The sequence below is a fragment of the Helianthus annuus genome, chromosome 7, assembly GCF_002127325.2.
Source record: "Helianthus annuus cultivar XRQ/B chromosome 7, HanXRQr2.0-SUNRISE, whole genome shotgun sequence".
In the NCBI taxonomy this organism is placed as follows: Eukaryota; Viridiplantae; Streptophyta; class Magnoliopsida; order Asterales; family Asteraceae; genus Helianthus; species Helianthus annuus.
In genome coordinates, this window is record NC_035439.2 from 90,171,422 (window position 1) to 90,195,597 (window position 24,176).

A 24,176-nucleotide genomic window follows, 5' to 3' on the forward strand; every position below is an offset into this window, starting at 1 on the left:
ACACATTCTGAAGGTACCATCCTTCTTTTTCACAAAAAGTACTGGAGCTCCCCAAGGCGATGAGCTAGGACGAATAAAACCCTTATCCAAGAGTTCTTGTAGTTGCGTGGAGAGTTCTTCCAACTCTGATGGCGCTAAACGATAAGGTGCACGGGCTACAGGCGCGGCTCCAGGAGCTAAATCAATCTGAAACTCGACTTGGCGATGGGGCGGAAGACCAGGTAATTCCTCAGGGAATACCTCAGGATAATCGCGTACAACCGGAAAATCTTCTAGCTTCTTCTCCTTTTCTGTGGTATCAGTAACTAGAGCCAAAATCGTAGTGTGGCCCTTTCGTAAGCATTTCTGAGCCTTAAGAAGAGAGATGATGTTCTCAACAGCACTTCTCTTGTCGCCACGAATCATGAGAGGTTCACTACCTAAACCAGGAATACGAACGATCTTTTCGTTGCAAAGAATCTCTGCTCGGTGTTGGGATAACCAATCCATCCCAATGACAACGTCGAAACTACCCAAGACAATAGGAATAAGATCGATGGCGAAGGTCTGGTTAGCGAGAATAAGCTGGCAACCCTTGACTACGTGTGAGGCTTCCAAATTCTTACCATTAGCTAGCTCTACAGTGTGCTTGTCGCTCAGGGGTGTAGGAATACGCTTAAGCATCTTACTAACTTCTAGTGACACATAGCTAGTATCGGCACCCGAATCAAATAAGACTGTAACATAAAAGTCGTCGAGAAGGAACTTACCCGTCACCACGTTGGGATCATTCCTTGCTTCACCTTGGCCAATCACGAACACTCGTCCCCTAGCACCATTGTTGTTGTTGTTCCCATTGTTACCATTCCCCTGATTGTTGTTGTTGTTCTGATTCAGTTGGGGACAATCCTTCTTGAAGTGGCCTTCAGCTCCACACTGAAAGCATCCTTTGTTGTTACCCTGCTGCTGTCGCTGGTTCTGCTGAGGTTGCTGACGATTCTGATTGACGGGGTATGCGCTTCTGCAATCCTTTGCAACATGACCAGGCTTGTTGCATCGATGACAGTTGCCCCTGGTGCATGGCCCACTGTGGTGTAGGCTACAACGATTGCACTTGGGGTGATTCCCCTTGTATCCACCATGACTTTGACCACTAGATGACTGCTGACCGGGGCTCTTGTGATCATCTGTCTTTCTCTGCTGAGACTGAGTTTGCACTGAAGTTGAACCCCTGCTTGAAGTTCCATCCCATTTCCGTTTATCTCCACTAGAAGCACCAGAAGTAGTTGTAGCACCTATACGCTTCGGTAACTTGTTCTGCTCCACCGCTTGATCAGTAAGACGGTGAGCCAACTGTACAACCTGCTGGATAGTAGTCAACCTCGCTGAAGTCACATGACTTTGGATCTCTGGCACCAAGCCCTTGAGATAGAGTTCAATTCGCTTATACGGAGGATCCACCATAGTAGGACACAACAAGGCAAGCTCATGCGATCTCTTAGTGTATGCCTCAATTTCTGATCCTGACATCTTGAGATTGTAAAACTCATCCTCCAGTTTGTGAATGTCGTCACGACGGCAGTATTCCTCCCTGATCATTTCCTTGAAAGTTTCCCATGGGGTGGCGTTGGCAGCAACCAACCCTAACATCTGCACCTGAGCATTCCACCACGTGAGGGCCAAACCCTCGAGAGTACCAGTAGCATACTTCACCCTGCGCGCTTCAGGGCATTCGCACATTTCGAACACAGACTCCAGTTTCTCAAACCAGTGTAGGAGACCTACTGCTCCTTCAGTGCCGCTAAAAGTCGTGGGTCGACAGTCCATAAAGGTCTTAAAAGTGCACACCGGTGCCTGAGCATACTGACCTAAGGTAGGTGAAAGAAAGACAGAGTTTAACACAAAGGTTGGTTCACGAGAGTAGGATCCAAATGATCCTAGAACATTTCGGACTGCAGGATATACCTCCTGCGTGTGCAGCTGCGAGCGCTGCGGCAACTCGTTCGTTGATCAAAGCCGTCAACTGGGCTTGTGTCATGTTAACGCGTCCAGACATGGTTCTTCATAACAAGAGTAATACGTGTGAGAGAGGTTCGCGAAAGCACGATAGTAGGACAGAGTAAGCACGCACGTGTTCAAACAACAGTAGCTATACTAATCAAGCATACCATGAGCAGTGTACTACGCAACTAACAAGTAGGCAATATACATACATCATATTACCTAGAACGTCGAGCCTTGCATGAGGAGCGAAGTGTCGTTGTGGACCGTCGAGCACTAAACCGGTTATAGTCTGGTTTTAACGAAAACGTTTCTCCTTTATTAAAACCAAGTTCACTATAACCAATGGCTCTGATACCAATCTGTCACACCCCCAAAATCCACCTGCGGATAACGCCCGCTCCGAGGGCGTGACTGACCAGGATCCAGCCACCAATCATACTGAACAAGCATATAAGTAGTTATAAAAGTTTAACCATCACAATTGGTGTTTCAAAACAAACAAGTTAAGTTGCAAGCGGAAGCATAAGTTTAAAGTTATAACATAAGTTCCAAAAGTTTCAAGTTTAATATAGTCTTGTAGCAATCCCTGTCCCACAACGATCCTCCTCCATGCAAGCTCCAGCTCAGTACCTATGGTCCTGCAAAGCATGTAGTAACGAGTCAACAACTAGTTGAGTGAGTTCACGGGTGGGCGTTCGTTTTAGTTGTTTCGAAAACAGTTTACTTTATCTGGCATCCTGCCGTGGGGGTTACCCCATAGTTTTAAAAACGTGACCAGTTCGTTCCCAGTTACTCCGGCACTCCGGCCGTGGGGGCTACCCCATGTAGTTATCAGGCATTTCGGCCGTGGGGGCTACCCCATGTACATCATCTGGCTCTCCAGCCGTGGGGGCTACCCCATGTGTATACTAGACTCGTTACCGTATCGATTGCTGACTGTAGTCATGTTTATGTGCCCTGAAAACATCAATGTCTATCATCATTGACGTGCCCCAGATCCATTAGTTCACGCCCGTCCTCTGCGGCACGGTGTGAGGCTTGTCAGACCTAAATAGCGCTATCTAACTAATGACCCGCTCGCCATTGGCCCGGCGATTAGTCGATACAAAAAGGAGGGACTTCGTGATAGAGTTTTAGTCTAGTACGTTTATCCGTCCATCCGGACGAGGAATCACATTCCTGAACCACTGACGTCCTACCCAAGGTAGACGAGGAACCACGTTCCTTAACCCCGTTCCCAACCCAGGGAATCCCATGCTTTGTAAAGGGTGTGAACTCACCTTGGTTTGCTCGGCAGTCAAACACAGAAAGTCAATCAAGTCGCAAGTAGTCAATAACGTCCTAACACGGATATCACGTATAATCAGATTCGAACCAAGTAGTGTACAAATGTTCAACACGTTTGGCAAGCACGTTTAGCAGTAACAGTTAACAGTCAATAGAAGCACATACGGTTCACAAGTTCAGCCCAACTACTTAGGCCCAAACACGTAAAAGCAGTTAACACAGAAGCCCATCAGTCTGGCCCATTAACTAAGGCCCAAAAGTGTGGTCTCGAGTCGCAACCGGACTCGCAAGCATGGTCTCGAGTCATGCTGTGTGTTGATCATGGATGGTTGCGAGTCGCAACTGGTGTCGCAACCAAGGTTTCGATTCATCATGCTGAGGTCTCGAGTCGCAACGGGACTCGTAACCTGTGGTTTCGGCTTGTCCTGTTATGGTTGCGAGTCGCAACCGCGTGATCTCGAGTCATCACGCTGTGGTTGCGAGTCGTAACCGGGTGATTGCGAGTCGGTAACAGTCGTTTTCAAGTTCACGTGTTGATGCAGATGGTCAGATTAATGGTACAGTATAATCAGGCCCAAATCCGGAAATAACCAATAGAATTCCACTAACATATTTCCTAATCAGGTTATTAGTCAAAGATGGATCAAAATCACAAGGGTTTTCAATCTTCAACTATCATTCAAAGTGTTCTTCATACATTCAAAGCATATATTCAAGTTCTTCATAACATAAACAACACTTATTCACCCAAAATCATGAACAACTATCAAGATACAATTTACTAGCATGCATCCTACTTGACAACCATATTTATTAGCCGATTTTTCTTAGTATAAACACCCAAACTTTTCGGATCTAATCCAAGTGCAACCAATATCATCATTCACCCTTTTTAACATACAATGAACCCATTTTCATCATCAAATATTTATGTATAGTTCAACTAATAACAAGAAACATTCATGAACCGATTTCTTTTCAAAACATTATGTATAACTCATCTTAACATATTGTCACATAATCTCATCTTACAAACATAACATGAACACACTAACATTCAACAAAGCATTAAGAACACTAACCGGTTATGGGTTTCGAGGGTGTGTGAAAGGCTTCCAACCGGGTGTGTGTGTGAGCCGATCCAAGTCCAAAGATCCAAGAATGATGGAGTGTGTTTGTGTTCTAGAGTTTAGGTGAGAGAGAGAAGTAGGAGAGTGTGTGTTGTAATGTTCAACAAAATGGTAACACTAACTAAGGTAGTGTATTTATAGTCAAAGTTCCAAGTGTGTGCACCCTATGGGTTTCGGCTAAGGGTTTTCGGCCCAATGGCCCAACCGGCCAAAGGCCCAAACCGGCCTAATGGTTATGGTTCACTCGAGACCACATGGTCTCGAGTCGGGTCCTTGTTGTTTCGTGTCGGGTTCTCGGTTCACAATAACACACATACATATATACATACAATGCACACAAAACAAAGCACATAAAAGTTCACGTTATCATTAAGTTTAATCATTCAACTAATCACATAACGTACAAGTATATCGCATCAAGACACAACGAAGGTTCTAGGTTTCGGGTTGTCACATCTAATAGGATAATAAGTGAGGATCATAGGTCATTAAAAAATCCTGTCCTAACACCTACAGCAAGATCCAATCTCGAGGATCCTGGGCAGAATCCTGAAGCAATATGCCAAGAATTAGATACTGTGGATGAAACAAGAGATACAGCAAAGCTAAGGATGGCAGCATATCAACAGAGGATATCCAGAGCATACAACAAGAATATAAGGACTAGGAGGTTTCAAGTCGGGGATTGGGTGTTAAGAAAAGCTTTTCAGAATACTACTAATCCTGCTGATGGAAAATTAGCTCCAAAGTGGGAAGGACCCTATGAGATCGAATCAGAGGTAGGAAAAGGAGCCTATCGACTCAAGAGTATGGAAGGGGATATGCTACCAAGATCCTGTAATGCTATACATCTAAAGCTTTATTTCAAGTGAGTTTAGAATTTAATTTCTAACTCATAATGGTATGAATTCTATCTCTTTTCAATATATTTGAGTTTATCTATTCTTTCGAACCCAATACTGACTTAAGCATCGGAGGGGTGTTAGCCAAGCTAACACCTGCCTTAGTTTAAGGTTGTTTTGCAGGATATGCTTCAGGATATACACTCGTGATAACTCGAAAGATTAGAGGATTGGCCCCCTCTCTCACGTTTAAGGGATCCTGATCCCTTCACAGGTTTAAAGGTATTCACCTTTCCCACGAATTGGGTTTAAACACCCCGCCTGGAGCGCAAGTTATCCAGAGATAGTTCAAGGTGGCGGGACCAGTTCATGTAAAAGTGGCTGACAATTTCGTTACTGTTGGCTATACCCTGGATCCTTAAGGTATATGAGGATTGATCACCCTCTCTCGCGAAAGGGTATTTTCATACTCTCTAAGGTTTAAAGGTTTTCACCTTTCTAAGTCTTGGAGTTTATACACTCCCGCCTGTATCGCACGAAAATTTTGGATTTTCCCCAGGATACTAAGGATTTATCCCCAGTACCGTAAGGGTTTATCCCCAGTAAAACTAAAGTTTTTAACAAGATTGCAAAGATATGACAAGTTGTGATTACACACGTTCTTTGTGGATAAGAAGCTACGAAGTTTAATCACAAAGTGAAGAAATACTCAACTATGTCATGCACTGATGCAATATCCTGCACAGACAGGGGACATCCATGCCGGGGACATTGCAAAGGATTCAAAGGTTAAGGTTGGAAATTATTGCCTAAGTGTTTCTGGTATGATTTATTATTTTTCAAGTCTTGAAAACTTTATCTAAATGATCTAAGTTTTATATAAAATTATATTCAACCATGTTTTGTTTAACATTTTGATGATAAAAGTATTGAACAGTATCCTGACCAGGATATTTGATCAGGATATTCAAAACATACCTTTCAAAATAAAAACATAACAACAACGAATAAGGCTAAAAGGTTAGTTTATTATTATTGGTCCAAAAGATTGTATTCTTGGTTTCATCTCAAAAAGAGACCCATTCACCATGAACACAATTAAGTTTTTAAAGTATATTTACATAAACAGTTGAACGCTTCGTCCTGAAAACACAGGATCCCTCCACCTTCAACTGTCAAACTATTCTACTTGCAGGAAATTAAAATTGTTCTAAGTGCAGGACGGCCAGATGATTTAGACCCTACAAAATACAGGTATCATTAAAGACAAACTAACCAGGATACAGGTTCAGTATATGTGTACGGGATATAGGATATGGATACTTACCTTATTAGGGAAGGAGAGCATGGGCTCGATGGATTCCATGAAGCCAAGGACACCATAAGAGAAACCTTCGGTAGTAGCAGCAGAGGGCTTAGAGCTGATGGCAACATATGGCTCCTTTTTCACCAAGGCAGGCTTAGAAAAGCTGTCAAGCTCCTCTAGATCAAAAGTAGCAGGGTCCTTGATGGAATCTGTGTAAAAGGGAGTAATTCTAATTTCATTACATGATAGTATTCTGAAGTAACCAAACCTATGCAGGAATATTTAAAACAGATATCCTTACCAGACATGTTGGAATGACTAAAAAATATATCCGTTGGAATCAGGATATCCAACAGTTATATTTTTGGGGACAATTGTTATGGGTGAAATTCTGAGCCCATATCCTGACTTTGTATCTTGGTTTTTTACTAGTTGTATATGATCAGGATATCGGATCAGGATACCGTATCAGGATACCGGGTCAGGATATTGGTAACATCCTGAGGCAGTATCCTGACTATTACTAACGATTGGCTTGTAAAATGTTGGTTACAAGGGACTAACGTTCATGAGGACCAAGTCATCCTGAAGACCCGCTCAAATTGGTCAGGATAAAGACGTTGATAGCAGAAGAATAGCTCTTGTAACGGTCAGAATAGAAGAAAGGCATATTCCGCAAGAATTTCGGATGCTGGTCAATGTTATTAACGTTGTAACGGTTATGTGAGCCGAAGACCCGGTTTTATAGTCAATAAGCACGTGGAAAACAAGTAAAAACAGTCCCCCAATGTTCAGAATGGAATATTCCCAGCATCCCGGAATAATAGGAGAGTTAGTTTGTTATTTGTAACTATAAATAGAAGGCCAGATCAATAGGAACACACACTTCACTCTCTACTCTCGAACTCACACTTCTTTTTTCTTTCTATTACGCACAAACACTCAACACTTGTAATCATTGTACCACTTAGCATTGATCTGAGCCATATCCTATACTGTATCCTGGTTATTCAAGCAATAAGAAGAACAAGGCAGCCGACGATTGTCAGCTCCCGAGGTTTTATGCCGGAGATCTAGATTGATCAAGGGCTTTCTTCGTACATCACGTGTCAACCTTTACATTTTTGCTTATTGTTTGATTACAGATACAACTCGATATCCTGAGCCGTATCCTGGAAACTGTTTTCGCAAACAACTTAATTAGCATATTTTCAACACACTTTCTTAGCACACTACCTCACTTAACTAATTTGATCACTTAATTGCTTCGGTAATTTTTGACCAAAACATTATAACTCCTTCGTCTTTTCTACTTATTTTATCAGTAAGTAGATCCTCGTATTCCATATTTAAGAAACAATAATAAATAAATAAATTAAGGGTCTGGCTAAATGTACCCCTTACTTTTTATACCCATCTTTGAAAGATTAAATTAAAACTTATCATATTCTCCCCTTGAATGTTTGTAAAGATAAAAAAATAGTTTAGGTAAAGAAAATTAGAAACATTAATATATGATAAATAAAGAAAGTGAATCATATATGATAAAAAAGAAAGCGAATGAACAGTGTTTCACTTTCTTTATTTATCATATATTAATTTAGAATGGAATACATCATTAAGAGATCAGCAAATGGTATCGAGTATAGATACCGGTCTTAAATTTACCAAATCGGTGTATTTTCGGTACCGGTTCTGCACAGTTATTCACCGGTTTTTACCCTTAAATACTGGTGCCGTACCAGTACCGACCGGTACCGAACCGTACCATATTAGGTATATTCGGTACCGGTACCCACTTTTGGGGATTTCGGTAACGGGAACAGTGCTTTATAATTTATTTTTTAAATTAAAATTAGAATGGAATACATCCTTAAGAGATCAGCAAATGGTATCAGGTATAGGTACCAGTCTCAAATTTACCAAATCGGTGTATTTTCGGTACCGGTTCTGCACAGGTATTCACCGGTTTTTACCCTCAAATACCGGTACCGTACCAATACCGACCGGTACATAACCGTACCATACTAGGTATATTCGGTACCGGTACCCACTTTTGAGGATTTCGGTAACGGTATTTTTGATACCGGTTGGTACCGAGCTCATCAAATCCTGTAGCAACACAGCAATGCAAGTAATTGCACCGTTTAGATTACTTTTCATACACACAGTAAGTAAACTGTATTTCGTTTGAATGAGGTTTTATATACACAACAACTTATTTTGCTTTCTTTTTTGTCTTTTTCTGTAATGAATGAATTGTAACATGTAAAATTAACTTAGATATTTATAATAATGATGAGTAAATCGTATCAAATCCTGTAAACGAATAAGCATCGTATCGGTACCAAATTTACTATACCAAATCATTTTCGGTACCAATTTGGTACCCATCTTTTGGCGTTTTCAGAATCGTTACTTTCGGCTCGACACCGGTCTAGCACCATACTTGTATTTATTGATTTTTACCTTCAACACCATATCGTATTGTACCGAGCATTTTCGGTGCCGGTACCTAATTTCGATGATTTTTCGGATCGGTACTTTCGTTGCCGTTACCGGTACCGAGCTCATCCATATTTTAACGTGTTAGCACCGTAATAACTGAACTGAAAACAACCGAATTTCCAACGTGTAGGACGTGTGGGTCCTATTATTATATATTAGGTTATTTAAAATTGTTTTTTATGACGGAGTGATTATCCTTACCATGTCATTTTATTTATGTTTTGATATTCGGTATCTGTTTGCCATTGCTGACACGCCTTTTGTAATCATTGGGTCCCGCCGCAACGCGCGGGCGGAAAATAACTAGTTATTATATAAAATGAATAAAAACATTTTTCCAAAAGACAAAACTTTTTTTTCTAAATAAAACAATACATTAATACAAAACTAAAAAAATATGAAAAATCTGTATAAATGCACAAAATAAGTTACCTAAATGCAGGTTTTAAATTAGAATGCAAAATTTAAGAAAAAAGAGTCCAAATTATCGAAAGCAGAAATTGCCAGCAATGTTAATATAGACGACGGGTCCACTTTATGTAAAAATAAAAATAAGGCATAGTTGAACGCAACAAAATAAATTGTAATCGTCATTAACCATAAACCAAACGTTTGGTTCGGCTTTGAGTTTAAACCATAAACCAAATTGTTTGTTACGGTTCCAAAAATTGAAGTCAACTGATCATAAATTAAAAGAAAAACCATTTTGTTTATTAACAAAACTAGTGTTATCAACGTGGCGCGTTGCGCTTGTGATTAGCGGGGCTCGATTCGGTTCATTTGTGATTCGTGGCGGTATAGACACTTGTAAAACATACAAATCTATTAAACTGAACTTTTACAAATACATAACTTCTAAATAGTTACAAATACAATAACTTCTAAATTGTTACCAACTTCTTCATGAAATACCACCTACCTTACCTATGACCAAATCATTCCTTGTTATGCTTCCTGTTGCATGTTTCAGAAAAGGTGCTACCTGTTCAATAATGGGATGGTTTAAAGAATGACAATAGCTGCGTTTTGATCTTCATGATTGATATGAACAAAATGTATTTCTGCTTCATACATATAAAAACAAAACAAATGATGCACACGTATACACAATCAGTTTATGTTTGTAACGATTCACATGCAAACTAACATCACAGTAATATCACAGAGTGTGCTTAGGCAATTATTATCATGTATCATGTAAACACTAATCAATTAGTCAACAAAATGCATATAGTCCATGCCCGTAAGATTGAAGGCGATTCGACATGCCTATCCTCGTCAATAGTGAGCGGAGCAGGTGTATGCTGGCATTAGCTGGTATGTTGAACCATCACCTCTTTTCCTTCTGCATCCCTTTGCCATTCACCTCATGCACAATACAAATTCAACCTAAACAATAACAATATCTAAAAACAACTGTAAGACTATGTACATACAAAGCTAACTATTTGAGGAAAAAATAAGAAGATATTTTTGGTGCCCTCATTTGATTTCAAAAGAATGAAACTCTAAAACAACCTACCTAAGAATCTACACATAAGTATATGGTTTTGCTCAGATAAAACTGAAAACCAAGAGTTGGAGAATATGATGTGGAGATGGATTTTTGAAAACCCCACCACCAGAATACTAAGTAATTGCTAGGAGTATTATTTCATTTGATAAGTGTTGTAATTATTTATAATGTAAATCAAATTCGATTATATACACATGGTCATCAATATATAAATACTTGCACACTTTCTTACCAATCACCTTGCTGTAAGTCAAGATATCGCAAAAGTATTACTTCACAATCATGATTGCCAACACGTACAACTGCAAACCACAACAAAACAACCAAGATTAAGAAGAATAGCTGAAACGTAGTAACATCATGTGAAACAATTTCAAATAAATGGTTATGATCTAGAACCAGTTCTTAAATATAATGATGTGAAGAGTTTTGAAACCAGTGATAATCCATTCGGTTCTGTTTTAACAGGTTTCAAAACATATACTCTCAAACCAACTCCATAACAACGAATCAAATCGGTTTGCGAGACTTCAATTATTTACCAGTGTTATACAATCATGCTGTCATGCATACTTGTTGCCATTTTGATTATGATATAATATAGACCTGGCAAACGGGTCGGGTCGGGTCATGGGTCAAAATAGGTCAATTATAAAAAAGGGTTGTTTTGGTTTGGGTCGAAACGGGTCTGGGTCAGAACGGGTCCGGGTCAGACCGGGTTTCGGGTTGGGTCAGGTCAGGTTTTACTTTAATTTAAATAAACAATAGACAACAATTTATTAAAATAAACAGCAAATTACCTGTGAAGTAGGATCTTTAAATCCTCCACTGATAGACATCAAAGGGGAATTAACCGTTCTTCTTCCCACATCTGAACTTCTTCCAACACCAGAAATCCCGCCTTGCATAATCGCCATTTATGATTGATTAAGAGCATACGGCATTGCCATGTCAGTACCAAGCGAGCCAGAAGGTCCCAAGCGCGATTCCATCGCCTAATTAATATAAAGTTATAAACGTCCGTTAGGATAATCATTTAAGATTGTTTTATAGGGAAAATGCTACTAATGTTTTGTTGAAATATATCTTACGTCTTTTGCCATGAGTCCTTCAAGGTTAAAATCCATTCGAGGACTAATGGTAGCAAGTTTCATCGACAAAAACTGCAGAAATAGTTCAATGCTTTCAAAAAATAGAAATTAAAAAGATATTATTTTCGGTCATCATAGTATCAAACCTCGACCTGTCGTTGTAGTGACTGTACATAGTTAATGATTTCATCTAGCATAACCGCTTTGCTGGTGACCTTAAAAGTTCAAACACATTCAACATTAAGTGATATTAGAACTTTTATTTGGTACAAATTCAAGATTCTGGTGGCAAACTTGTAAATAATTTTAATAACTAACCTTGCTACATCCAGGTACAAGATCTTGTAGGAATTTCATTCTTTCACTAATCTTCTCCCTTCTCACCTATTAATAATTGAAGTAAAACACTTCTGTAAGTCAATCATTTGAAGTGAAACTTCATATTCTACCATGTTTTATGACATTTTAATATCCACTAAAATTCTATTTTATGACATTATAATCCATTTGTATCTGTATGTATTCTTATGGGGAAGGACATATAGAAGATAAAAAACGATTGAATACGACAATCGGGATATATTTAAGGAAAATCTTACTCTTTCTGCAAGACTATGACTGTTGGTAGCTTGACCTCTTCGCGCCCGAACATGAATGTATTCATCACCACCTCCACTAAATTCCGCTTAACCGGCCAAAGTATTGCCTGAAAAACTTGAACCACCTTGTTTAGCTTGACGTCCGTCATCGGTCAAACAGTCAATACGCAGGGGCGTCTCTTTAGACCCATCACCAGAAGGCGATTTGAACCCATTCCCTACGAACCCCTCTTGCGGGTGAACCTATAAAATCCTTCAAATTGCCTCTCCTTCGCAGTCTTTCTCTTCTGATTCTCTCCTTGTCTCTCTTACTGTGATGACCGTCGTTGCTCAAAACGGTCATACGGTAACCATCGTCACTGTTGGCTGCCGTTGCGGTTACCCGAAATAACCCCACCACCATGTACGGCGGACCCGTCTGTCATGTCGACGCCGGAGAGCCATGTGCGGCGCGTCCACCGTGTCGAAGCCGGAGACTTCGCCGGCTCTGTCACCCAGCTCTTCTAACCTCTCTCTCTCTCTGAACTCTGTTTCATATGGGTTAGGGTTAGGTTTTATAGAAAGGAGAAGGGCGGTGGGTATTTGGATGCGTGGTAGATGGTGGGTTTTACACTGTTCATTACTGTTCATTTCGTACAGTTTTTAATATATGTATATGTATTAATATATGTATATAATATGCGAAAAAATATTAAAAGCTCTATAAATATTACTAACATAACCCTTTCTAAAAAAGTTAAAACAATATTTTGAAAAAATAGGTGTTTTTCTAAATAAGAAAACAAACGTCATTTAAAAATAAAAACACGTTTAGAATGTCGTTAAAGAAAGTTACTTAAATAATTAAAACGTTTTAAAAAACGATAATAAAAGAAAAAAAACAAAGAGGTTTGAATTGTATTAATGTAAAACTTAAAGTGAGGGGCACGTTCAGTAAAACTTAAAGAAAGGGGTACCCACGTGTAGCAACCCCCATTAATAAATTCAAATCTTATAAGTCCTTTATCTTTTCAATTTATTTTATATTGTCTTTTTTTTTTATCTATTTAGTATTAGTATGCGTATTATATTTTTATCTATATAATATTAGTGTGACAAACTCAACATATTTTTAAAACAAATTTAACCAGAATTATTTGTGAAGTACGAATAGCAAAAGAAATACAATATACTTGGTGTTGACTTTTTAATGATATAATTCTTTTCTCTTTGCTTTCCAAAATGGATATACTGTTATTCAAGAGTTAGTGTTGCTTTTCACAAAAAAAAAAAAAAATTAAGAGTTAGTGTTGTAATTTGAGAAGAGTTTTACTATGCATTAAAGTAGTGAATTTCCTATGTTTATCTACAAGTCAAGATATCTAAATTGTAATAAATGATTTCAATTAATGCTACGTGACAACACCTTCTACAATCCAATTTTATTATTAAATTTTATGTGTTTTGTTTTAGTTTTTATATTTAAAATTTCCGAAATCAGAATCAGATAGCGGCTTTCATGAAGATGGTGATCAGAATCAGCGGCTTTAAAGGGACATTGCAGGTTGTCTCTAATCAGCCTATAAACATCATCGAAGACCGCTGTTCCATTCAGCAACTTACCTAGATTCACATACAATTTGATTGTCCACCTGGAGTTTGACACGTTCGGCTCCTTGGCACCGGAGACAGTTCGGTTCTTGTCTAGAGTTCAGCGTGTGGTCCATAGCAACTTTTCGACCCCTCAGGAGCGGGGCTTTGTTTTTAGTAGATTAGGGTTTTCTACCCACATTGACCTGAAGCAAACTGATTCTTTTACTTGATAGCCTTTCCAAGTTGGTGTTTTGATTATTATTATTAGGGGAATTGGCCTGTAATAATCCCACCTAGACATTATTGGCCATTAATAGTCCCACCTCAGAATATTCCCTCCACCAGTCCCACCTTTCACCTATTTTTCCTACAATGGTCCCCCGTTAGAAAAACTTAACGGAGTTAAGCTTTTTTCCAAATTACAAACAAATTTTTTAGGGATTTTGATTAGAACGATGATACGAGTGCATTGATGTAAAACTTACATCGAAATGGTGCTCCAAGTGACTAGATTTTGGTTAATTGGAAATTTAAACACCCGAATTGAAGCGTCGTTTTCATCGTGTAGAGCACCGTTTCGAGGCAAGTTTTACATCAATGGACTCGTATCGTCGTTCTAATCAAAAGCCCTAAAAAATCTCTTTGTAATTTGGAAAAAAGCTTAACTCCGTTAAGTTTTTTTAACGGTGGACCATTGTAGGAAAAATAGGTGAAAGGTGGGACTGGTGGGGGGAATATTCTGAGGTGGAATTATTAATGGCCAATAAGGTCCAGGTGAGACTATTACAGGCCAATTTCCCTTATTATTATTATTACTGGTCACTTATAGTTAAGGTAGCAATGACAGTTTTGCTGCATTAACCAGTGTACTGAATTGGTTAAAGGAACCCAAAAATCCGAGAATTAAAACATAGAAAAATGATATAAACTAGAGGTACAAGATGCTCAGGTTGGGTCGGGTGAGTTTGAATGGGTCTAAACATGACATTTGAACTGACCCGCTAGTACCTTCCTATCCACTAAAAAATAAAGAAAAAAAATCATGATAATTGAATGAGTTGGTTATGATTAAAAAACAACATTATCACATTTATAGCAACATGTTAAATTGATTCGTTATGACCTGACCAGCCCGTTTTTGCCAAGCTTAGCAACAACATAAGGTCCAAGATATACAATCTGAACAACGAGTAACAAAGCATAAGCTCCAAAACATATAGATTATTCATTAGTCAAGACATCATTGTCATTATTCAAAAACCATCACTACATATGTAGATATTAAAACGCATATTACTTATAGATGTTTAATTCCAATTTTAAACTCTAATCTTCAGTCCAAATTAACGGATAGAATCCTAAATCCAATGCATCAGAAAATCTCCAAACCACCAAACCTTTGACCGCATGCTTATTCTGTTTGGATTTTAACAAGTGAGGTAAAGAATGCGTCTATTATAATAGTTCATTAAAAAATTTACCTTCTTCCTTTATAAAGCTAATTGCTTTTTCTTGACGAGGTAATGGCGTTGGCAATGACATCAAGCCCTTAAACTGCTTTTGTGCTTTGGAAGAGTAAGGCGACACAATCTGAATATTGGTATGGCCTTGGAATTCTTGTTCAAGTAGCTTCTCATAAGTAAACTAAAGAAAAAGAAACTTATAAAAAAAAAAAGCCAACATTTCTACATAACTACAGTGTGCAAACAGAATCTTAAAAATGTTAAAATTCAATAAAAATACAATTAAAGAAAGCACATATAACTCTTACCTTGACAAGAGCACTTTGTTCTTCAAAATCAGTTAAAGAAAAGGATGATCTTAAGGTTAGAGATCGAGGACGGAAACAACAAAGTACTGCATCCACAAAAGCTGCATGATCCGATGATTCTCTATTTTCAAAATGTAGCTCAATATGCTCGAGTTCATAAGGTGGCAACTCAATCTCCTTTGTCTTTTCTAACACTATTAACTTCTGCAAGACAAATGAAAGAAATATACAACTTTGTGTTGGGGTTGTGTTATATAAAAATTTGATCAAAGAAACGCACCTCATCTGTGTAAATATACAGGTTCAAAGCTTTGAAACCATTTTTTTTGTCCAAAAAGAGCCTCAACTTTTGGAACCAACGAGCATCTATAGAGGCATTAGCATAGCATCGCATACATGCTTTCAAATGGGGTAAATGCTTTATCACAGAGTAGATATACCAAGCATTATAAGAGTAGATATACCAATCATCACAAGAGTAAATAAATAAACCCAAATTGGGGGTACTTAACTCGATTTTATCCAAATCACAGAAAGAACAGAACCACAAAGCCCTCAAGGAATGACTTGACAACTTGAGGTTATTGCTTTTAGATGTAGAAACCAGAGCCAAATTTTCAACGAAGGGGAAGTTGGATAAGAAATCGGGAAAACCATTCGAATACCCATTGTAAGACACTGATGTTAGTTTTTTGCATGAAGCCAAGCTCATTTGTGGTGGCTTTCTTCCAACGTAATCTGCTACCTCAATTTTAGTTAGATTTGGAGCTTCAATATCTATTTTCTCAACTGGAGCTCTATATGCGATAATAACTTCTTGAAGGTTTTGATGTCCATAAACACAAAATCTTTTGAAACCATGACATTCGTCAATATGAAATACTTGTAGAAGAGGGCAACTAGTGGTGAGATACGTGATCATTTCATCATCTATACGGACCCTATTGAGTTCCAAAAACATCAAAGACTTAAACTTGATAGTATCAACCATCAAGGAAGAAGGCAACTCACAATCAATTAAGGTCAAATCTATTAACATGGAAACAGATAAGAGTGTGTTAGGCAGACGGTACTTTGGAACATTTGGAGAATCTAACAAGTTAATATGCAACGCCTCAACGCCTTTCTGAAGAACTAGTTCAAGGCATTTGTTAAAAATATATAATTCTTCAGGCTCCTGGAGAGTTAGACTGAGCACGAGACTGTCTGCAGTGAGATTTTGATGGCAGAATCTTGAGGTGGTATACTCAATATACTTGAAAAAACTTTCTCGAGATCTAAATTCAAAGTCACCCATATAAAAATTTAAAACCGGAAAAGAAGCAGTAAGGTGAAACCAGGTCTTAGACAGTACACTCATTCGAACAAGGTCTCCATCCACACTACAGAAAGAGAGGATGTGATGAATAATGGATTCAGGAAGCTCTGAAATCCGATCCATCTTTACAAAATGCTTAAATTATTGCCTACAAAACAGAAAGGATTATACAACAAACCAAGAAACAAGACGATTGATGTTTTTCCAGAACAAAGCATATGCAATTAACATTAGTTACCTCAATGAAACAATCGAATGGGTGATTATTCGGAGATCAAGGGTTAGGGTTTCTAACTGCAAAACGAAAATAAAACCAACACATTAGTTACGTCTGCTGGGGAGAACCTAATATATGAACAAGTAAAGATCAAACAATAACGATAAACGCGTGGACCCAACCTATATCCGTTAATTTTTTTTTTTTTTCTTAATTTTGCGGTATTAAGCCCATGTCAAACTCTAAAGCCAGCGTAGGCTCATTTAAGATAACACAGTCAGGCTAGAGTGGACAACAGACTCTCCAATTTGAAAAGCGCGATGACCTAAAACAAGAAAGTCATGTTCCAAAAAAAAAAAATTAGATCGTCACGCTCCATCCGTTCAGTCTAGATTTCTTACTTCTAACATATTTTTGTTTGCAAGATTATCTTTCATCTTTAAATGGAAAAAGAGTTGAATACTGTAGATTATCTTTTATCTTTTAAATGAAAAAGAGTTGAATATGGTACCACTTGTGGATTGATTCAAATAACTATTTTAGCTCAAAAGTTTAAATTTGATGTTTTTAGTTCAGTAATTTAATTTTCATATTAATTTAAACCCACACAGACGACAACGTTAATCTATCTATTATACTAAAGCAAAATAAAGGTTGACATTTTGACTTTGATGTGGCTATTCTCTTTGGCCAGAGAATTGGAAGTTTAGGAGGGAAACCATTCTCAATACACAAATAAAATTACTTTGGACGCGGGATCCGGCTACATTCGGGTAGGATAAATGGGTTTTTAAAGAAACCGAGTAACAATATGGATCCTATAAATCCTTTCTCTCAATTGACGCTTTCCTTTTTCTCCAAACCCTAAAGGAGAGCGTGCATCCTTCTTCTGTCGGCGATTAACATCTCTCTTCGCTGTGACCTAAATTCATCTTCTTGATTATCTCAACAAGATCCAAGGTTATATCTGTTGTGTTTATGTTATATAGATTATGTAGATTCATCTTTTTATAAAATATTTATTCGAATGTTATTAGCATCATTGTTGGATTCTTTTTTTCTTATTCTTCTTTTGTTTCCACGATTGCAATACAGAATTGAAGAGTGGATCAATCTTTATTTGTAATTGAAACCCTAACTTTCAAAAAGCGATTCTGATTCCATCGATCTTGCCTAAATCCCATTCACGATTTCTGATTCAAGGTTTCTTTTCTAAACAATTTTGAAAATCGAAGGTATGTTGTTTTGATTTCTTCATCAACTATTTTAGATTTGTTTTGTGATTCGTTCATCTAGGATAATTCGATCTGGCCGTTACTTCCAGGCAATATCTAATCTCTCTAATCGGATCTTCTTCCGCTATTGAAGGTATGTGTTTTATTTTCTTTTGATTTCTCTTTCTGATGTTATTTAGTTTCTTCGCATATAATCTACCTCATATCTTTTCCGTTGTTCCATAACGGATTCATGTTAGCAAGAAGTATTTTGATGATAAGTACTGAAAGAATTCTACCTGCACGTGTTTTTTCTAGGGCTTGAAGGACTATTCATTTGATGGTGTCTAAACGTGGAATGCTTTTTGGTCGGACAACTGAGGTTAGTTTTTTTTGTCTATGATCTACTTTTTTGTGTTTAGATTTAGAGAGAATATGGATCTTTGAATCTCAGATGTGATAACTAATTAGGGAGAACAAGTGATTTCACATTTTTTTAGTTTAGAATAAAAGGGGAAATTGAATGCATATAATTTTGTTTTTTAATATTGATAATTGTTATATAATTTTGTGTTTAGATGTCGATAGAAGCAAAGGAAAGAGTCTTTTAGCCTTCAGACAGTTAACAAGAAACTATCTACTATGAACAAGTTATTATTAGAGAAAAACGATCGCCTGCAAAAATAAGTGGCTCAGCTTGTGTGTGAATGGATATATGCGCCAACAGTATGTTTATATATGATGTTTTTGACTCATGGTTGTAGACAATATTGGCTTAATCTTTTGAGTAAGGGTAAACTTATTTTTTTTTCATTTGGATGTTGTTCTCATGGTTTTGATTCGATAATTATGTAGGTTGAAGGTCTGCATGCATTGATTGACCAAACCGAGGTGTCGTTGGATAATACTCTGTAATCATATTTTTTTTCACTTGGATGTTGTTCTCATGGTTTAATTGTTAATTGTAAATTGTGGTTATGTTACAGACTGGGTGAACAGGTTTGGTAATGCTGGCGACACTGCTCTAGAGATAGTTGGAACAACTGCTTTCCGGGTGAGAGTGTTTTTTCATCTTTTTTATTGTTTGGCAGCCACTAAAATCTTAGGGTGACAACATGACCCTTTTTTGATGAATAGGTTGATTTATGCAAAAAGAATTCGCTATACTGTTCATATTTAAAGTTTATATTTTATTTGTAATTGTAATGTAATTGTAATTTGGTTTGTAGCCTTTTGTTTAACTGAGATTTTTTCTCCTTCGAATAATGTTGAGCATGAAAAGTATGATGTCTTCTCCCATTGCTAACAATTATTATTTTTTTATAACAGAAAACTGAAGCATCTCAATCTTAGTTATAAGCTTGGTGTTCATTCTCTTAAATCTTAGTAGTCCCCAACCAGGACATGTACTTATTATATAAAGTTGTGTTTTTTTTTTTGAGTTTTGTGGGTGCACACCAGGTGTTCGACGTTTTGCTTGTGTGAGTGAATTGTTGGTTTTGGATGATGATTGTTTGTTGTTTTGCTTGGGTGTTGGTGCAGTAACGTAGAGGCGGTTAATATGATAAATGAGAATAAAGGGCGTAAGCATGCTAGCCCTTTGGCAATTTGTGTTGGTGATGTGAAGGACTGGCATATTGTTGTTACGGACCATTTGCATGTTGGCTTGGTTGAGGGTCTTCTTCCTAGGTCGGTGACTGTGGTGCTATAACACGAGGTTTGGTTACCTATTGTAGACTTTTTATGGTTTTTTTCAGATTTTCAATAGTTTTGGATATTTGACGTAGTGATAGTCATTAGCTGTTGAAACTTACTGAACCGACCAGCAAGTTGACTGGTTTGGCATGTTTGAAGTTTTTACGGTTTACTATTTGGAAAAGCGGGTATAATGGTTCCGTTCATCATATGAAACTTGGCCCCGGATATGTAAAATGAACTGACCGTTTTTTGGAATATTTATTTGTGCATACTGATAATGTTCATGAAAACCATCTTTATCATTTAAGAAAAAAATTAATAAAAAGTTACAAACTAAGGATTTTGATTAGAAAGGCCGGTTCAAACCGCCACACTGAACCCTTTCTGATGGCCTGGCTGACCCAACCAACCCACCCAATTTGGTTTGTCGTTTTAAAAAACCGTAGTAGTTAGAGGTCTGCTCTAGAATTTTCATTAAAACCGGCTGAACGGGATCACCTTTAAGCTGATGAATAGTGAAGCATTTTACTTACAACTATGTGTTAAGTCAAGCGTTGCAACTATGTGTTAAGTCAAGCGTTGCAACCAGGGGTATTCGAGTCTAGCTAAACCCGAGGTTGCTTAACTCGTGAAAAAAATATGTATAAGTTGTCAGCTTTTGCTGCCTTGCTTATGGCACGTGACGGCAATGTCATCTCCAGGTACACAAACCCTGGCCGCTAGAGTAAATGATGAAGACTGCACTTCTTTAGATTCAAAGAAATCGGTTAATAATCTAACTTTGTTTTTTAGCTTATAAATTGTGTTATAAATTATAATCTTACTTTGTTCTCATTAATTTGTTTTTGGGATTTGTTCATGTCTTTCAAGGAACGATTCAGGACGATGAAAGATGGTCTAATTGAGGGACGATTTGGGACCACAAAAGATGGCCAAATTAGGTCGTGGAAGGAAGGGAAACAGCATAATTCTCATCAAAAGGCATGTTTATTTCTTTTGTTTTATTTTTCATGGTATTGAGCATAGTAGAATTATTAACTACTGGGAATGAAACAAATAAAATATCAACGATGACATGTTTTTACGTACTTCAGTTTCGTCATTGTCAAATTACTTATGCTATTTCTATCACACACATAAACACGGTCTCTCCATCTGTTGGTATATAGTTAATTTGGTGGTTGTTACTTGAATGACCTATTAACTTTGAAAAGGTATTGTTTGCTCATAGCTTTGTTTGATTTTAGGAGTGATCTGCAACCATACGCACAAATCGTAGTTTAGTTTAGACAAGAAAAAAGATGGGCATGCAACTTAAAATGAGTTGGACGAAAATTCAAAAGAGTGAATTTCTCAATTCCTTTTCGGGACAAGAACGTAATCCAATGATTAACCCGTTTGACATGTTCTATGTTTTTCATTTGACCATTCGAGATAGAACACGTCCAAATTTAACTTAATGATTCTTAAATGGATGTAAATTGCCACCTCTACCTATGACAATGATGTTGAAATGTTACTTATCAGCAGTTCTGGTTAGATGTATCAGGTATCGTTGACCCTTTAGCCTTGCTGGAGAAGATAACAAAGAATGGAATATCACAAGATGTTTGTGTAAATGATTTGGGTATAAATTTATTATCTTTATTATAAATTTGACACATCAATATAGATTTATCCATAGAAGATTAATACCACTTGGCATTTGTTATTACCACAGAACCGTCTGCATTTGAGCGTTTCCTCTGAAAAGATTAGAACAACGCATAATTGTTGCATGCCGTGAAAAATATGATGTTTTTATGTCTTGAAGGAACCAAGAATTCATAATAATTTGTCAATAGTGAGTTCATCATACTCTTAACGAATCGGTTTGTGGTTAGTTGAATGATTTGCTTCTTTATATCTATTATTGTTTGTTTTCTTCTTGAATCATTGAATTTTGCTCAGTTCTATTTTTTTAATTTTGATATAGTGATCGTGGAACACTAACTTAAGATATGTTTGATGAATGAAAGTGTATGGTTTATCTGACTCGATTTATCGTTCTTCGTATGGTGTAGATCTTAAGTTTTTTGATTGAACATTTGTTGGTTATGCTTTGTGTGTTTAGTAGTAAGGATTAGAGTCATCCATAGTATTAAGTAACTGATATTATATTGTTATGCTTATCGAATCTGTTGGTTTGCTTATTTATTCATTTGATTTTGGTTTAGGAAATTGAAGTTATAAGAATTTGAAGCCGAAGGCGGTTTATACTTTGCATTTGATAAAATATTAAATATTAACTGTTATGATCCACGATATTTACATCTCTGACTGGTTGCGTCGAGCAGGTTACAAGTGTGCTATTTGCAACGCCAAGTGAAATAATCAATCTAGAACAAACCCATGCAGGTACGTTGTTAAATTAAAGTATTTTTTTTCAAACACGGGTGACCATGGATCGGTTTGGTTTGGTTATGGGTTAAAAGGGAAACTATAACTGGTGTTTTGTATAAAATAAATAAGTTGAGATGGGTGGGTCTATTGCAGATGTTGTTGTGTCTATTGGTGCGTGGCTCTTTGGCTTTTTGAGGATGTTGTTGTGTCTATTGGTGAGCACCTCTTTGGCTTTTTGAGGATGAAACGGGTCAAACCATTAAAAAAAAAAGAAACTACACATGGAACAAGTAGAATGTGTCTGATGAATCGAAAGTCACTCAGTCTATTTTAATGCTTACAACTTTCTTAATCATTTTATTACAAAATTAGGTTTTTATTATAGAAATTTTCAATCATATTTTAAGGCGTTAACCATATATAAAAGGACTTCAATGGACAAAAAAATTGGGCAGCAGGTTAACCCAATCCGACCTTTTTATATCTCGAAACCTGTTTCACATTTTGCGAACTCTCGGTGCTGACCGATGTGTACTAATTCTCTTTCTTATGCGCAAATGTTCAAATATCATGTGTTCCAATAATAGGTAGCCGAGAAGATACTGAATGGAAAGGAGTTGGAGTTCTAGGAATGGGATGGAGTTCTACAAAATAGTTCTACTTTTTAGTATCTGTTTGTTCTTGACTTCTTGCCTTATATTACGGCAGTTTGCTTTACTCACTTATTCTCGAACAAAGTTGCAAATTCTATGCTTCCTTGCCACCTCTGCCTGGTTTAAAGCGATTCCCTTTGAAGACAACAAGCTCCATGATGAAGATTTAAACATGGAGATGGCATGTTGTGGCAGTTTAAAAGTTATCTTTCTCTATTAAATGATGAAGAGAGTGGTAAAACTTTAAATCATATAAAAGTTTCATCATTTCGGTATGTTTTTAATTCACTTAGCTATAAAATGGGTTGAAATAGCCATCTAGAGAGTACTCCGGCACTGTTTTGCTACTATTTTAGCAGCTGGCGCAGAATGATTTTTGGTCGAGAAAGGAGCTGCAAAACAACTATGTAAAGACTTATAAATAATATACATAAGGGGAAGCTGGTTTCTTAGCGTTTAAGGCGGTTTATTGCCGTTGCTTTGTTTTATCTTCGCTCGCCAAGTTTGCTTCATATAAAACATATGTGAATAAGTATTTTCAGGATATATGTTCGTCATGTTTGTAATGTAGCTTTTAAATCTTCTTACTTTTTTTTTGTGTATTTTAAGGTATTCACATCACTATACATGGTGGCACTAGCAAGCGGGGGAGTCAAGGTATGTATCTTAGTCGAGTAGATCAATTTGATGACAATGATATGGCTTATAAAAAGGTCAAGATTTTTTTTAATTGGTATATTAAAGTGTATAGCCGTTTGACGACTTGTGATTTTTTCGTATTACTTTTTCTTTAGTTCATTGTAATTTAATATTTACATAAGTAATGAAACGTTTCTTTCGTTTCAAAGTTTATGTCAACACTATTAAATGATATAATTTACTTTGAGCTACCCGTGCAACACACGGGTACTTAGACTAGTTATTTATGATAAATAAAAGGGCGCTTTAGCCATTTTTGTCTAATACAACAAGTGTGGTAAGACCTAGCATTGCATAAGAGGAAACTAGGATTTTCGATAATCAACTCGTCTCATCAGGGCCGGTCCTGAGAATTCAAGTGCACTGTCCGAGCTCGAAAAATTGTGCTCC

The 24,176-nt window shown here is 37.2% G+C and overlaps 2 protein-coding genes and 1 long non-coding RNA gene across 20 annotated transcripts; 1 reads left to right on the forward strand and 2 right to left on the reverse strand.

Moving 5' to 3' along the window:
• Nucleotides 1-9,861: 9,861 nt before the first annotated feature.
• Nucleotides 9,862-12,895, reverse strand: LOC118479284 (transcription factor bHLH49-like). Of its 13 annotated transcripts, none has more exons than XR_004863483.1 (7): nt 12,263-12,886; nt 11,982-12,047; nt 11,816-11,878; nt 11,664-11,735; nt 11,373-11,567; nt 10,805-10,874; nt 9,862-10,462 (listed from the first exon to the last, which is right to left on the reverse strand). XR_004863483.1 is itself a non-coding variant. In XM_035975703.1 (7 exons), the coding sequence occupies exons 1-5, from the start codon at nt 12,409-12,411 to the stop codon at nt 11,490-11,492; spliced, it is 420 nt and encodes a 139-aa protein (XP_035831596.1). In that variant the 5' UTR covers nt 12,412-12,880; the 3' UTR covers nt 9,862-10,462; nt 10,805-10,874; nt 11,373-11,489. The 13 variants fall into 13 exon arrangements, 8 of the variants coding, with proteins under 8 accessions (XP_035831596.1, XP_035831593.1, XP_035831591.1 ...); XR_004863485.1 differs by having other exon boundaries at nt 11,810-11,878; XM_035975703.1 differs by having other exon boundaries at nt 11,982-12,039; nt 12,263-12,880.
• Nucleotides 12,896-15,062: 2,167 nt separating this feature from the next.
• LOC118480597 (putative F-box/LRR-repeat protein At5g02700) lies at nt 15,063-17,278 on the reverse strand. Its single transcript, XM_035975706.1, has 5 exons — nt 17,162-17,278; nt 15,886-17,071; nt 15,606-15,809; nt 15,316-15,478; nt 15,063-15,250 (listed from the first exon to the last, which is right to left on the reverse strand). The coding sequence occupies exons 2-5, from the start codon at nt 17,044-17,046 to the stop codon at nt 15,246-15,248; spliced, it is 1,533 nt and encodes a 510-aa protein (XP_035831599.1). The 5' UTR covers nt 17,047-17,071; nt 17,162-17,278; the 3' UTR covers nt 15,063-15,245.
• A 712-nt stretch (nt 17,279-17,990) lies between these two features.
• Nucleotides 17,991-23,945, forward strand: LOC110903297. Of its 6 annotated transcripts, none has more exons than XR_004863494.1 (13): nt 17,991-18,100; nt 18,236-18,375; nt 18,465-18,508; nt 18,673-18,736; nt 18,933-19,080; nt 19,210-19,245; nt 19,341-19,408; nt 19,897-20,071; nt 20,754-20,818; nt 20,923-21,679; nt 21,773-21,895; nt 22,389-22,449; nt 22,588-23,943. It is a non-coding gene; the product is annotated as an uncharacterized LOC110903297 (long non-coding RNA). The 6 variants fall into 6 exon arrangements; XR_004863493.1 differs by having other exon boundaries at nt 23,022-23,941; XR_004863491.1 differs by having other exon boundaries at nt 21,773-22,449; nt 22,588-23,945.
• The last annotated feature ends 231 nt before the right edge of the window (nt 23,946-24,176 follow it).